The 17,180-nt window shown below is 33.6% G+C and overlaps 2 protein-coding genes across 5 annotated transcripts in view; both read right to left on the bottom strand.

The window, feature by feature from the left end:
• The window catches only part of PNISR (PNN interacting serine and arginine rich protein), a 28,433-nt gene that overhangs the window by 5,320 nt on the left and 5,933 nt on the right, over positions 1-17,180 (bottom strand). Inside the window, exons 1-10 of one of the 3 annotated variants that reach the window (XM_012738829.3) lie at positions 15,430-15,511; positions 13,709-13,827; positions 12,059-12,247; positions 10,465-10,688; positions 8,848-9,019; positions 5,844-6,034; positions 4,168-4,305; positions 2,867-2,966; positions 2,098-2,151; positions 786-956 (exon numbers count right to left, since the gene is read on the bottom strand). In XM_012738829.3, coding sequence (XP_012594283.1) covers positions 786-956; positions 2,098-2,151; positions 2,867-2,966; positions 4,168-4,305; positions 5,844-6,034; positions 8,848-9,019; positions 10,465-10,688; positions 12,059-12,247; positions 13,709-13,796 — 1,327 coding nt within the window. In that variant the 5' untranslated portion in view covers positions 13,797-13,827; positions 15,430-15,511. The other 2 variants (XM_012738830.3, XM_020287061.2) reach the window with 2 other exon arrangements.
• The window catches only part of USP45 (ubiquitin specific peptidase 45), a 224,715-nt gene continuing 222,964 nt past the window's right edge, over positions 15,430-17,180 (bottom strand). For both annotated transcript variants that reach the window (XM_012738824.2, XM_076003101.1), the window contains one exon: positions 15,430-15,509. The gene's annotated coding sequence lies outside the window, so the exon portion shown is untranslated. The remainder of the gene's footprint in view (positions 15,510-17,180) is intronic.

Genomic DNA, 17,180 nt, shown 5'->3' with positions numbered 1-17,180 from the left:
TATCCAAGACTGTTCATAAAAGAAATTCTAAATAAATATCTTTTTCATTATTCCTAGTATTACTTATGAATTCTTAAGAATTGTACTCATATAAAGCATTTTTAATTAAAGAAACTAGGTTCTCTATTACTCTTAAATATCCTAGCTACAAATTAGTTTTTTTTCATATCCTCACACAGAAGAAAGCACATAAATTACTTTTATTTCTCTTTTATTTTTGAGACAGGAACTCACTCTGTCAGCCTAGTCTAGAGTGCAGTGGCATCATCACAGCTCACTGTAATCTCAAACTCCCAGGCTCAAATGATCTTCTTGCCTCAGCCTCCCAAGTAGCTAGGACTATAGGGCACACTCGACCACACCCAGATAATTTATTTTTTCAGAGATGGGTCTCACCATGTTGCTTAGGCTGGTCTCGAACTCCTGGCCTCAAGAGATCACCTCCTGCCTTGGCCTCCTCAAGTTCTAGGGTTATAGGTGTGAGCCACCACACCCAACCTACAAATTACTTTTTAATAGTTTTACAAATATATCTCCCCATTTCAAAAGTCTTCTTTTTCATTTCAAGAATTTTAACAAGAAATAAAAATATCCTAAATACCTTGGCTTGTAGCCACTGGTATGAATGGCTCCTAAAACAAATAAAATATTGTAATCTTGGTTTGAGTTATATCACGTATTATTTATAAATCTAGCCTTGATTCTATCCTTTGACATTTTTAGGTTGGTTAAAAAATAAATATGCACAAAACTAGACAAAAACTACATAAGTCTAAAAGGTATACCTTCCATCTGTTTATCATGTAATAGTTGCTGTTCTTTTTCTTTTCTCCAAAAAGCTTCCTGTTTTTGCCGGATTCGGTGCCGTAATTCTTCATCATCAGTGTCAGATGACTCAGAGCCTCTGTCACTCCTCTCATCTTCACTGTCTCCTGATCCATAACCACCCAGTCCACCTGTGTGCATAAAGCTCAGTCTATCATATGAAAAAATTGTAGTAAGCACTAAAAATTTTTTAAGGTCCGAGAAGAAAGCTCATTTCTTTTTTCATTGCCTTTTCCTGGAAGAATATGCTTATTCGGGGTGGGGAGAAGTATAAATTTAAATGCTTGCGTTCACAGAACCCTCAGGCAACAGTCATTAGTATCTTGTTCTTTCGGGAATATTTCATATATTTCTCACCATAAAGGAAACAAGATAATGGGTTTGTTTTACTGTCCATACTAACCAATAAAACCATTTAACAGGGCAGTAAAAAAGCCTCAATAAAGCTTAATCAATTCAACTACCTTAATAAAATTTACGATGACCCTGAAAATATTTCTAAAAATAAATCTTTCATTGTTCAAAGTTTAGGAATCCCAGGTAGTGTGCTAAGTAATATTTCCCTTAAAAAATTAGAATATTGTATTTGTCACTCATACAGAAATGATGTGGTGCCAAAACTACTCCCCACCCTGAAGTAATCTAAATAATCATCACAAAAATCACATGGGCATTTGGTTCTACCCATTTCTCTTGTTCCTACTTGACATGTATTTGTGGAAAAGGCAAATTCAAGCTTTTATAGCCTTGATAATATATCATGCAAATAGCAACTTATGAACACATCACTACTATTATCTACAATAAAATAAACCTTTTTCTCTATGTTTAAATTCGACTTGTTGTAACACAATCTATATAAAAGTCATTAAAAGCATTAGTGTTTAAGGTTCTTCCCTAAGGCATGTATGCAATAATTCTGAAAGTGAGCTTAGATACTATCATGCCTAAATTATGAACTATGAAGTACAAACTATATGTGTATTTATATCATCTTATATATATAATATGCATATATTGGAGCAATTAATGAGGAAATCCTCCATTACAACTTGCCCCAATAAACTATGAATTAGCCATCATATTTATAATATTCCCACTGTGAATGCTTCAGTCAAAAAAAGGTCAATCTTTTATTGGCTGATATAACCCTAAGACCTAGGATTTTATGAACTGAGTAGGAATCATACAATTTCAAAACAGAACACGTAGAGAGACAAAGTAAGTGTGCTTTTCCCTTTAGGCCCTCTCACAAATAAGGAGAACACTTACCGAGTCCAGTGAGGGAAGCCAGTGCACTGGACTGTGCCAGCTGTTTTGCAGGAGCTTTGTATCACATCAACAACAGGAACAACATGTTAACACAAATAGCCACGATTTCATAGTCATGAGAGTCTATGGTATTGTTAAATCTACTACTATTGCTGCTTTTTGGGGAGAGAAGAAACATTAAAAACACAACATTCATTTTAAACCAGTAGCATGTCTGGCTTTGAAATTATAATTCTGATGTCAGCTGAAATTGGTTTATAATGAAGAAAAATGTTGACCAGTATATCTGTATTTCTATTTCCGAGATATTGGCACATAATTTAATTTTTGTTTTCAATACATTTTTAAAGTGTTACTAAAAATATGGGGGATCACTTGCTTCTGTAAGAATTATAACTGGTAAACTGTGAAAACTATAGGTTCATAATTAAAAAATAAATTGTATTAGAAGTCTTACACCAATACCATGGTATCTATAAAAAGAAATCAGATGAAATGAATTGAACATCAGAAATTTTCCACAATACATTTTAGAGGACACCAGCATTATTGCTAATTTGTGCTCGTGTAGGTCAGATAAAACAAAAATATTTGAATAATTTTAATATAGTGTCTACAAATCTGATCTTTCCCAAAGAGTTAAAACATGCAAGAAGAGAATATTCAAATATCTGATAATAATTCAACAAGGAGAACAAAAAAAGTCCAAAATAGTCACCAAAACCAAAATATCCCGAGAAAAACAAAACCAGTAACACCCACAATATACCTTTTGTTGCTTTCCGGTGTGCATCTTTGGCTATGTAATAAATTTCTTCATCTGTGACATCCAGCAGAATTTCAGTCAGAAGCATTTTTGTCAGCAACATCTAAAAAAGAATAATTTATACACCGTTTCTAATTATTATAGTTACTAATAAAGTCTGATGTTTTCAAAAAAAGATGCAAAGCAATTTATAAAACATTTTTAGAGATCATATCAGCCATTCCAAGGAACAGAATATCTTGAACATTATTCTAAAGCATCAAACCTTTTAAAACATTTCAAAACCATATGGAACAATTTAAACAATATCATAGATTTACCTATACAGTAAAGACAATAAGTTCTTCTAAAGACAAAAAATTTTCTAAAAGTACCTGCCAATAAAAATTTCTATAGATGTTTTAAATCAATAAGAATATCCCTTCATTTACTGATATTGATAAGAAGTACAACACTAGTTTAAGTCACTTCTCATAGTTAGGTTAAAAATCTGCACAGGGGAAAAAAACAAGCAAAATGAGGAAAAGGATATTGTTTCATTCTACCAGATGAAGTCCTTTTATTCTTGACTACTGTAATAAACTAATATAACAGAACCATTAAGTTAGAGTTAATACGACATAAAATGGAAAGTACACTAAACTTGAAATAAGAGATGGATTCTAGCCCTGGCTTGGCTACCAACAACTGTTTGAAATGCAGACTAACTCTTAGTCCCTTAGCCTCTTTGGGCTCCAGACTACTCATCTATTAAAATGAAACTAACTGAATCAGCATCTTCTAAATATATTCCAAAGATCTCTGGTCTTTCAATACAGGAAAAATAGCACATATTCCCTATCTCAGGAAATGACAATATATTAATACACTATAAATAATAAATGCTCCAGAATTCTTACAATGAAGAAATATGTTAAACTGTGTTCAACCCCAGTGCTTCCCAAACTTCTTTTTCTATGAATTCTTTTAACCTTTTTCAGTATTTCTATTTTTAAAAAAAACACATACTTTAGAAAATAATAAATCAATTAATGTTCTCTTGGTCTCACAGAATAAAATATTGCTTAATTACAACACTGGTATCAGGAAATGGGCTCAATAATTGCTTTATAGGCTGTGGTTTTGTATTTTAACTGTTATCTCAATTTTGTAGACATTATTTGCCCAGCAAATTTATATACAAATAAACATTTTATAACTCTTTCAGAGTACTTAGTTTAAATGTTTAAGATAGTCAACCAACAGTTTAAAAAAATTATATACAAAATAAATTCTTGTACATTATTAGAAATTTAACATTCTACCATTTGATACTCTTTCTCTTCTTCAGTCATCTCTGGTTCACTTTGTTCTTCTTGAGGAACTGGTGATGGACTTCTGGTGACTTTTCCACTACTTGCAGCCTCAACGGTTTCATTTTCTTCATCTTCCTCATCACTATCCTGTTGGAAGTAATTGTATGATAGCCCAAATTAATGTTATATAAAATCCTTATCTTTCCTATCAAATATTTAAAACCCTGAATTAAAATCTATGAAACAAAAATGCTCTCTAAATTACATCTTTGTACTACAGATTTCATTTGGTAATTTAAAAAGTTTAAATTACTTGGAAAGAAACATTAAGATTACAAGATAGCTGATAGAAACCAATTATTTTAATTTTTCCTTTTTTCCTTAGTCAATTTTGGCCTTATTTTTTAAATAACCAGAAAACATCATGCACAGTCTATAATGGTCTTGATATGAGTGCCTTGTAGTACTTTGGCTAAATGGATGACAAACATATTCAGTATAACTTTGACTGCTATATCTATAGAAGCTCTTTACCTAAAATTTTGTGACTTTAAATGAAAAAATCTGTAATCAGTTCCAAGACTTTAGCTGGCCCCAAAACTTAGTAAAACTTTCTCTTCAGCTATATAAGATATGAAGTCTACTTCAGATTGAGGAAATGCCAGCAGTTTATCCCTGTCTTTGCACACTTTCTGGTTTCAGTATAGCGTACTACCCTTCCTTAGCCGAGGAACTGTCTCATAGTCACTCTTAACAATCCTACTAAGTAAAAGACAAGATTATTACCTAAATAGTACTATGGAAAGACTATCTGAGCCAGGGGAAAAAAGATATGTAACACAAGTCTAAGGGCATTTGCAAGAAAAAAAGGAGGATAATCTCCAATTTTTTTCTGACACTTAAAATCAAATCTAGAAATCGAATATTTCATGTAAAGTTTTTTTTAAAAAAGATAAAGTTTAATGGTGTTTTCCTGGCTTTTTTCTTATTTTCACAACATCCAGAACAAAAATACAGTTTGGCAACGGGTCTTTTGGGCAAAATAAAATTTATGGAATTTAAGCAAAACCAATGCCTGCCAAAATCTAGTTAACCTGCTCTTGAGACTTATTTCTAAAGCAGAAAATAGCCTTAGCAGAAACACTCATTTCACAAGTTTCATATTGCCAGTGCTGTTCCTGTCACTTAGCAATACATTACTGATAAATAAATAAGTTCATAAACCACTCATGCCATCTAACTGAATAAAGATTTAAAACATTATTTTCCATGCTCATGTCAAAAACAATAAAAATCATTACATTCTCAGGTATAAGTATATATTTAAATATTCATAAAAAGGCAGATTTCTCTATTGCCATTTTAATGTAGTTTTGTTTTATAATGCACCACCAGGGAGTTAACTGTACCCCAAAGAATGAATACAGACTTGTTTATCAAGATAAGATCTATCCAGCATCCATGGACTTCTCTTTGGAATGAAATGTTTATAAACTCAATGTATCCTTCTTCTCCTGGCTCTACCCTCATTAACACATACATAAAAACAAAATCCCCAATATACTTACTGAATTTAATTTTAGGAACACTATTACTTTCCTAAAGTCTAAAAATATTTATCTCAATAAATTTTTAACACAGACAAAATTATCAAATACACTTTCTTGTCAAGGGCAGCTACTTACAAATTTACTTCTCTGAGGTAAACGAGGGCCATCTCCTCCTTCAGCATCTTCTGTAGCCTTCTTTTCTTTTTTGGACAATTGTGAACGTTGTTGTTCCATTCTTTCTTTCTCCAACTTCTTCTGCTTTTCACGTTCCATTTTTTCAAGACCTTCACGAATCCAAGCTGGAAGAGTCCTGCGTTTTACGGCATCTGTTTCACATAGAAAAAAATATTTACACGTCAGTTAAGTAAAAACATAATAAACACATGAGGTCCTTATTCCTGAATTTCTACAAACATTGTGAGTAAACTGAAAAAACCACCCACTAAACATCATGTTTTTCTTAAAAACCATCACTTTTAATAACAGCAAGGAACACTGTCCTAATACTTATGATTTAATGTGCTTGGCACAATGAAAGCACATTAAATCATTTAATCCTTAAAAAAGCTCTCAGCAGAGATCACTCAACTCCTTTTACAGGTGAGAAAACTGGGGCTCAAAGAAATTAAGTGATGTGTGCTAATTCAGAGATCAATTCTTATACTAAGCTCCTTCATAAAATATGAACACTGAATAGAGTCAAACAAAAGCACAAGTCTCATTTTCACACCAAGTAAGAATTCATTTAAAGATTATTTAATATTTTAAAAAAGGAATAAAGTTAGAATCTTCCTAAAATGTAAAGAGGAAAGACTTAAATGTTCTAGTCCATTAAATGCTTAATGATTTGGGACTTTCCAGACATAAAGTGGCATAAAATGTTATCTGTCACTGGAAATAATTAGCGTTTATAGGTTATTAAGTATGAAATGTCCGATTTTCTCAAGTACAAAGTTTGACAGTTGGTATCTCTGACATTTTGACATTTCTTGTTTTATGCTTATTGTGAAGGTACATCCTCAGTCTTTCAAATGTATGTTTTGCCTTGTGATTATTTTTCACAATTTTCTTAGAGCAATTTTTGTGAAACCACGAATAAGTAAAAAATTTGTGTTATTTTCAAATATGAATCCCGTTTTGGAATCCCTGCAGCACAGACAGCTCGAAATATCAACAAAGTATTTGGGAAAAATGTGGGTAATGAATGAAACTATGTTGATGGTTTGAGAAGTTCTATTCTGGTGATTTTAATCTTGAAAATGAGCCACATGGGCAAGCTGAGACCAAGGTGGATAATGATGAGCTGGAAGCTGTAGTGGAAGAGAATTAATTTCAACCTATGTGTAAATTTGCAGTAAGGTTTGACATTACTTTTCCAACAATATTGGACCATATGAAATAAATCTGCAAGGTAAAGAAGCTGGATAGATGGGTTCCACATGAATTAAAGAAGCATCAGAAGAGAAATTGTCTCGAAGCTTGCCTTTCCTTGCTGTCATAACATAAAGGCAAACCATTTCTATACTGTATTGTTTTTTTTTTTTTTTTTTGAGACAGAGTCTCGCTTGTTGACCAGGCTAGAGTGAGTGCTGTGGTGTCAGCGTAGCTCACAGCAACCTCAAACTCCTGGGCTCAAGCAATCCTTCTGCCTCAGCCTCCCGAGTAGCTGGGACTACAGGCATGCGCCACTATGCCCGGCTAATTTTTTTTCTATATATATTAGTTGGCCAATTAATTTCTTTCTATTTATAGTAGAGACGGGGTCTTGCTCTTGCTCAGGCTGGTTTCGAACTCCTGACCTCGAACAATCCGCCCGCCTCAGCCTCCCAGAGAGCTAGGATTACAGGCGTGAGCCACCGCGCCCGGCTGTATTGTTTTATGTAGTGAAAAATGGATTATCTTGACAATCACAAGCATTTGGCACAAAGGTCAGATAAAGACGAAGTGCCAAAACACAGTCCAAAACCGAATATTCATAAAAAAAAACTGGTGTCTACTTGGTGGTCCAGCACTGGTATTATCCACTATAGCTTCATGAAGCCTGGTCAATCAATTATAGTAGATGTCTACTGCAACCAACTGGACAAAATGATGAGGATGCTTGAGATGAAGCAGCCAAGATTAGTCAATAGAGACAGGCCAATCCTCTTGGAAGACAATGCTCAAACGACACATTGTACAAACGACGTTGCTCAAACTATAGCAGCTGGACTTGGAAACTTTCTGTCATCCACCATATTCACCAGACCTTGGACCAACTGACTACCACTTCTTCCAGGCTTTGGACCACTTCCTGCAAGTAAAAATATTCAATTCTCAACAACCTGTGGAAAATGCCTTTCTCGATTTCATCGCCACTCACTCTCTGGGCTTCTTCTCTTCTGGCATAAACAAGCTACCATTAAGTGGGCAAAACTATGTCAACAGTTTAGGCGTATACTTTGATTAATTGTACTGCTTCTTGTTTGAGATATAATAAACTATACTTTCGATCTGAAATTGGACATTTCATATTTAATGACCTAATATTTAAAAATTAGAATTTTCTACCAAAATACTTAGGGAAAGTGAAATAATCAAAGGAAAATCTAGCAGCATATACCAGATGAAATGAGAGTAGACAGAGAACAGTTAGGGATTTAAAAAAGGGGAAGGGCTCATATAACTGTATAATGAACTGACATGTCAATATTGAAAAAAATAAGATGCTGTGGCCATTATAAACTTATATTTCATCACAAAATCTGGAGTTTAAGATAAAGATTTAAAGAAAATTATTCGAACTTTATATCTCAGACCAGTATTTTTTTAATTTTAAGGTCTGTGGCTATAAAATAACAGGGTTTTAAAGTATCAATTCCTAACACATTGGAAGTACTACAACAATTTAAGAAAATAAGACATTGGGTAGGCGTGGTAGCTGCCTGTAATCCCAGCATTTTGGGAAGCTGAATGAAGTAGGAGGATCGCTTGAAGCCAGGAGTTCCAGACCAGTCTAAGCAACATAGTGAGAACCTGTCTCTACAAAAAATTTAAAAATTAAAAAAATTAAAATTAAAAATAAGAAAACAAGATACCATTTTTATATGATAAACAAGTCATGTCAATTGTGGTTCACTAAACTTAGTTAAATAGCTACCAATTTGTGGAGGCTCCTGCTTCACAGGAAGTGCAATAGGTGAACGCTGCCGATCCCTGAATGATGATGGCCTTTCTCTTCGATTCTGGGGAGGTGCTGGAGGTCCTGGAGGTCCTGGTTGCCAATAAGGAGGATGAAATCCACCTTGCGGTGGACCAAAAGCAGCCCCATGCTGAAAGAGTATTGCAGTTTATTTTTCTTTACATTAATACAATATACTCTCTGGGACACACGTGTGTTATGAACTGGGACAGTAGAAATCCATGTGTGCAGCAAATCCAAGAATTCCACGGTTCTAATATCCACCGATACTTCTGTAGCCCCAAGAACCTAGGCTTACTTTTCTTAAGAAAGATATTTTGCTTATGTCAATGCAAGGAGCTTTCTAATAGCCAGATGATAAGCTATTTTCAAGAAGTATAGGATATATATGATATTGTATTCTGAATCCATTTATAAACTGATTTTACCACCATCAAATAAATATTAATTTTTCTTTAACCAGAAAATCCAGGAAAATTTTTTGTCAATTTCAACTTCCTACTTATAGTAAACTTAAATTGTTCCTATAATCTTGCAAGACATATTTATTTATAAGCAAAGATATAATTATTACATTAAATATTTTTTGCAATTTTGCTATTTTCAGAGCCTTTTCTAGGCCAGTTGCCATTAGAGCTCTTTGTCTTGTTAGCATGGGATCTACTAAGCAGAAGGGGAGTAAGTAGAAGTTCCCTGACGCTACAATTCTTCAAAAACAAAATGAAAACTTTCATATCTGTATACCAAGTATGAGTATACAAGTATCTGAATATGTATTAATGAGAGGATTACTGTCTTAAGGTGGATATTATATGTCCATTATCAAATCCACCTGAGAATCAGTAAAATAATGTATGGGTTTTTTCCAAATTTTAAATTATGATAGCACAGTTGTAAGGTAGCAATTGCAATCAGTTATTTTAAAATAACACCTAGCGCTATAATTTAAGGGTAGACCCTGGCAAAGGGGATAAAGAAAATAAATCCCCACATAACGACACTATTTCCCATAGAGTTCTATGTCCCTAAAAATGAATTGGATGCTACAAAGGAAATTACGTACAATTCCAATTAACATTGTCATGTCAGAATGGAAAAAAAAAATGACAACACTAGAAAAACAGTCATAACTCTACATAGCAGAAGAAATTACACTTAGGAAAATGTTCATGTGTTTATTAATGTCTTAGCCATAATCTATTATTAATAAATAATATATTCAACTACTGTGTATTTTTCTAACTTTTATTTAATATTTAAGTATATCATTTTAAAATTATAAATTAGAAAACAAAACATCATATAGCTATTCCACTTATACATTTTTTTATTTTATCCAAATTTTCCCCAAACGATCCTTTATACCATTTTCTTAATCAAATAAAAAAATGAGAAAACAAAAAATCTTATGATTTTAATACTCAAAAATTGGTAACTTTTCTGAGACATAGTAGTATGCGCTTATCTGTCAAGTATGAAAAGTGAAACACATATCTTAGGTATTCTTGATGAGACACTTCCAAAGAATGGATTACGTGCACATCTACAATATTAAAGCAACAAAATATCTTTCACCTGATAGTCAAACTGGTTCACTGGCCCCACTGCAAAATTATCGGGTGGTCCACCAAAGTTGTGATTGTTCTGGTTAAATATATGCCTGTTGTCAGGGGCAAATTCCCCACTGTCCTGACTGTTGCTGTCTTCAGAAGGAGGAACAATGTCCATTGGGCCTGGTGTTGGTGGCATCCATGGCTGATCTGGAGGGGGGTGTGGGGGTTGCTGATGCATTCCCCATTCTATTTAGGATTCAGGCATAAAAACATTCAACAGGGGGTTATAACAAAATAAACACAAAATTTTAAGATCTCAAGAAAGCTAGATTTTTCAGTAAAGAAACAGATAAAAATATGACTTCTTGGTCAAATTCCTTTTGCATATCTTGAAAATAAACAATGAACTAAACTGTCTTATAAATAATTCAAATGAGCTAATTCCACTCTAATTCATACCCTAAACAAATGGAAACCAAATGCTCAAAATTATTTTTAATGAATGTAACAAAATCCAAAGCAATTTTTTTTGTTGAATTTTTCTATTTTTGTTTAGTACAATGCCACAAAAATAATACCTTGAGATTTTATATACCTTTCTTTATATAGTTTTTATATATCTTTCTTTATATAGTCTTTCTTCCATCAACACATTTATCCTCACAACATCCCTGTGAGGTAGGGAGAAATCAGGTATTATTTTTGCCAATTTCAGGAAGGGAAACTGAGGCACACAGAGGTAAATCACTTGCCCAGGGTCACAAAGAAAGCCGGTAGATTAAAATTAGGAAGTGGGGATGCCAGGGTGAGTCATTTATGAATTTCAACTTGAGAACCAAAACATTTTCAAACTTAGGGAAATTTGGCTTTCAAGAAAGCTAGAAATGAACCACCTCAAAGTATCAAAGATTAGAATTATTTCTCTTTTTAAAAGTGCTGCCACGGGATTAATTCCTAAGTTTTCCATTTTTATAGTGAGAAACAGTAAGTATTAACAGGGAAAGGAGGATATGACTTCACCATCAGCATACCCAAATGTGTGATTGATTCCTCCATAAATAGTATGAAGTAACTATTAAAAACAATAACACAAGCCATGGAAAACTGAATTAGCATCAAGGAATCTAAACCAGTGAAGAAAAAAAAAACAAAAAACAAAGGAACAAAAAAGGGAAGAAAAAGGTGGGTGAATGGTAGGGGCAGAGTATATTTCACAGACTAATTTGTCACAGAGTGACACAATTTTTCTTTAATTAGAGGCTAGACATATTTTACTCTGCCAGTGCTGCTTCTGAAAAGGCCAGAGGTTGCAACAGAGAGACAAAGAATGCTCTCTTCCCTAGATGCCAAGTGAGGTTTCCAGAGTGTTCCCAGCCCCTGTCAGCCTAGGAATGAAGAACCAAGAAAAGAATCAAACTGAGTGCCACAATGCTAGCAGACTGAGTACAGAATAATTTTAACCAAAAAATGTCAAGGTGAAATAAAATTGAAACTAGCTATTCTTTAAGGAGCATTAATTTCAAGAAGTCATAAAACTAAGCAAATTTTAAAATGTAGTATTATTCCTCATTTTAGTTTTAAAACGTCTTAAAATTTGGAAAACATAAATAACAAACCTGGTTGCCACATTCTGTTAAAGTTTGAATCCCCTTGAAAATTCCCATGATTGTTTGGACCAGATTCTATTGTAGACATATCCTGTCCATTTGGCATCATTCCTGGTGGTTGTTCTACCATGCTTTGCTGTCCTGAAGCTTCTCTTTGGGCAATCCAAGCTTGTGCCAACGCGGCCCAGTCAATCTGGCCTAACATAAATTAACACAGAATTTAGCATTCAGAGTGTTGAAGCTAAAAGAATAGTGCCTCTATTATTTCTTAGAAGAGATTTAAAATCTTTCAGCATGTTATGGCTGAAAGGATGCTTAGAAAATAACCCATTTTCAGGCTAGAATACAATATAAACCACTTACTTTCGGAAAAGGACCCCACTCTTAACATGTTTCTAATGTTATTAACTCATAAGAAATTTATTCCCTGCATCTTAGTTTACTGAGTTTTTAAGTTATCACCTCTTTTCTTAGACCATAAAAATCATCAAACTCAATCTTATTTCTTCTTTCAACATGTCTTATTCATCTTTGCAAGCTTACATTCAAGCCTATAGACTTTAGATAAGTGTAGCTATCTATTCCTGTTCCTCCTCATAGTTGCCCTTCTCTAACTAAGGCTCCCTTCTTTAGCAAAACACATCTCCTTAACAACTTTTTAACCAGTGTTTACTCAAAATTCACTGTCCCTACTACCTTGAAGACTGTCCCTTTTTCCTTCCCAAATATCTATACTTAACATTTTAAGATCTAATATTTATTAATAAAGTAAAGAAAGTAGAATGGGACACATTTTTTCACCTCTCAGTTTAGTGAAGATTAGGCATTTTTAAGGTTGAAACATAAAATTAGCATAATCCATAAAGGGTTAAACTTGGCAATGTCTAAAATTTTTCAAATGTGGAACTATGACCTAACAAACCTAGCTCTTTTCCTAAGAAAATAATTAGACAAGTGAATAATGACACATACACAAGATTATGCTAATTGTTTCAAAAAGTGAAAAGCTATAAACAAACATTCAAAAGTGAGTTTATTAAATTATAGTACAGTCCTGTAACAGAATACTGTGTGGCTATAAAAAAAAAAAAAGAAAGAAAGAAAAAAAGAAATTGTATCAGATTAACCCAGTGGGGGGCAGAGCAATATAAAGGGTCATATGGATGAAACAAAAGTGGCCACTATGAATAACTGTTAAAGCTAAGTAATAAATGGGGACTGCCTATACTCTTCTTTCTACATTTGTGTATGTGTATGAAATATTCCATAGTGGACAGACATTTTAAATTATACACCATATCATACAGTTGAATATGATCTAGATAGAATTGTTAGATTCAGACTTAACAACAGAAGTATGTTCTACTTAGGCAACACATTTTAGATTTCTCTTTCTTTAGAAAAACAAGGACTAAATCAGTTTAAAAAATGTAAAATCTTCGAAAAGCTTTCTACCCTCTGAGGAAGTCTGCAATAGGGAAATCCATTTCCTGCTATTGCAAAGGCTATTTCTGAGAAAAGATTACATTCTGACCATAAAATGATCCAATAAACTGATTCTAATTTCATCTCCCTTAACCTCATCACCTATATCCTACCAATCTTCATATATCTAGCCCCTATCTCCCACCCCTTTCCAAATTCAATTTGTTTTCTTACTTGGATCCTGTTGGTGCTGGAATGACTGCATCCACTGTTGTTGGTTCAAGGGCCATTGTTGCCAGGGCTGTCCTCCTTGATCCCACATCCTTTCTTTTAAAGTATATGTGATTTTTTATCTTAAATAAATTAAACATAGTTTAAAAATTAGGGAGACAGCTCTTTAATTTTAAAAACTCACACATTAGAAATTATTATATGATGATACATTTATGTCATCAGAGGTCTAAAATTCTGGTCAATAGGTTGCTAGAGGCAACTAGAATTTTTAGGTTGACAAGCAAAAGCAGAAAATTTTATGTTAATGCTGGTGTCAGAATTTGGTGGCAAGTATAGCTCTAATCAATATAGCTCAAAAAAGGCAAAAAAAATCTAATTTTTAACAATATAAATTTATGAATATCTAATTATTTTGAAGATTATGAGAAAAAAAATGACTTAATTTCTTCCCAACCAAGACTTATTTCAAACAGTAACTAAAGAACTGTGCTAACAAAGAAAAATTCTTCCTTATAAATAGTTACAGCAGAATACAGAGTAGAATTGGAAAACTGTCACATTGTCAAACCTAATAAAATAATTGATTCAGGAAACCTTAGAAGAAAAGTTGATGAGAAATCAGAAACTCCAAGGCTGCCAAAATATCACCCCCACAGATTATTATATGTCCCCAGAATCACTAAGAATATTCACACCAAAAATGTTTAACTGAATCAACTGAGCTTTGGGATCTTACTGCTAGTGTAAAAGAATTACAGGGGATAAACGAATGAGATAAAGCAGAAGAAACAAATCCAAAGGTATATTAGTCTCCAAGACTTGGTTTCTTAACATGTAAATGGCATGGAGAAGAAGGGGAGAGGGTACACTAGGTTAGTAACTATTAAATCTAACTTACTTTTCTGTAAGCTAATTTGAGAAATTTCCTAATAAAAGGTTTAAAATTTCTACAAGTATAATATCTTTGTACTTTAACAATGATATATAACCCTGTTCAAGAACTAATGGTAAGCAGGGCATGTTTCTTCTTTATTTTTGTATCCCAGGACTTAGCACATAACAGGCATTCAATAAATGTTTACTAAATGAATCCTAACTAGACTGACCCTTTCCACTATCCTAAAACAAGATAAAACCAAGCTTTAGTACTGCAGGATCACAAAAAGTAGGAAAGCCAGATTAACAAGGAAGTAGAGACATTAACTCTAACAGCACACTTGGCTAATACAATTCAGACTTTCAAGAGTTTCCAAGTCCAGTCTTTGCAGCATTCTCAGAATGTTATACAGGTATAGTTCTATCAGTGGCAGATCCTGATCAATTGAAGAACACTGAATTAGGGAAGGTGCATTTCTGTTACCTTGATTTACTTATGAGTCAAAGTACTCATCCTCTAGTTATATGAATGCAGTCCATTACAATGGAATTATTACGGTATGTCAAAACAGGCACCACCAAATAGCAACACACCTGAGGCCCGCAACTGCACTGGGTATCTCTGTTCCAAGCCAAACATAGCTCTTTTTCTAACCTCTCTTCAGCATTTCTTTCTCTCTCATCTTTTTTTCTCTACTGTTTCCCAATCACACCTTTAAAGTCCTTTAAAGCTAAGTGAGTCATCAGAGCCCTTGAAAAGTAACTTCACTTACAACTTTTTAATTAAAAATAAATGAATGAACAGGAAACACCAACAAGAAATACCAACTGCTACTTTAACTGACCTCAGAGGTTCACTTTCTGCTTAAAATTTAGGTTGATTCAGACTATAGCTCGGAAGCATAGCAGCAATATTATTTATGCCCTAGAAAAAAAAAAGAGTATATTCATTTGTTCATAGATTATCATGATTTATTAGAATAAAAATAAATTCTAGAGATGCAACATGAAAAGTGCAATCATCTTCAAATTACACTGTCATTTTTCCTTCCATTAACTTTACAATGGGGAATTATTTTATCATTATAAAGTCAAAGAAAAAGATATATCAGAAATGAAGAGGCAAAGCTTTTTAACATCTTTTTTCCTTTCAAAACCTTTTATTTATTTGAATAACGCATTCACAATTCAAACCAATGTAAACAAGAATGGAGGAAAAAAAGGAACAACAAACATTTGAAAAGAAGATCTCATCCAACTGGTATTAAATGGTACAAATAACGCAATAAAATTCATTAATTCAAATTCTTCTATGGAATTCTAGGTTTAGAAATTAGCACCAGTAAGGGAAGAAGAGTTTGTCCCTGAATTGGTTTCCATTTCTTTTCATTAGATCAACAGTTTTTTACAGTTAAAGACAAATTTATTCATCTTTTTTTATCTTCTATAAGGTACAGGACCGTATGCTGCACATAGCAAACACTAAACAAACACCAAATGCATAAATGAGTGGTCTCTAGCTCCTGTTTACTTTTAAAGGTTAATGATAAGGAAGCCACTGACCTACATAAGAACTAGAAAAAAAGCTAGAGTAAGCACAGCTTATTGCGTTTTACAAAGCTTTAACAGCTTATAATGCATAAATTTTTCTGTTCTAAGTTGTAAACTAATATAGACCTTATCACCAGCTGCATACAGTGCCAACTGAAGTCAAAAATAGATGACAAGCACTTACTAAAACTACATTAATGATGACAATGGTGTATAATGACTCCCTACCATCATTTCTAATACATTAATTTACTTTTCCAGAAATCACTCTAATTAAAATTTCTTTTTTAAATTTATGTTTACTGGCTGCCATGGAAAACTTTTTCAGCTCTCCTTTTCATCACCTGTCACCTAGACTTCAGAGCACAAACTCTGGTTCACGATGCCTACCTATAATTCATTTACTAGCTGTGTGAACTTGGGTAAATTACTCTATAATCTTGGTTTTCCAATCTGTAAAATGGAAGAAATAATAAGTGTATACACCTCATAGAAGTACTATTAAGAATTAAATGAGAGACACATGAAAACTCAGCACAAGACGCTTCAATTTGTGGTGGTTAACAGCATTATCAGAAGTTTCTCAGTATCACTTTTGGCAGCACTCTTCAAATTTACAACTACCGTGTTTCCCCAAAAATAAGACCTACCCATAAAATAAGCCCTAGCAGGATTTCTAAGCATTTGCGCAATATAAACCCTACCCCCAAAATAAGACACAGTGATGAGTGTGGCTATGCAGCGTATTTGCACAACCCATACATTTCGTCGTGGAGCGGTAAAGAAGATGAGCAGCCCTTCTCATCTGCTCCATCGTGACAGTTACTATCCCAGAGGTAACCTGAAAGGTGCCGGCAGCCTCACCAACAAGGTTGGCTCTCCTGTCAGTTCCTGGCCATCCTGTGTGTGCTACAAGCTGAGGGGAAAATAACACATCCCCTGAAAATAAGCCCTAGGGTGTCTTCTTGAGGAAAAATAAATATAAGACCCTGTCTTATTTTCAGGGAAACACGGTATTAGAGAGTCAAAAAGAAAAAAAGCCAAT

Source organism: Microcebus murinus, chromosome 5 (assembly GCF_040939455.1).
Source record: "Microcebus murinus isolate Inina chromosome 5, M.murinus_Inina_mat1.0, whole genome shotgun sequence".
NCBI lineage: Eukaryota > Metazoa > Chordata > Mammalia > Primates > Cheirogaleidae > Microcebus > Microcebus murinus.
This window is presented reverse-complemented; position numbering and strand designations above follow the sequence as displayed.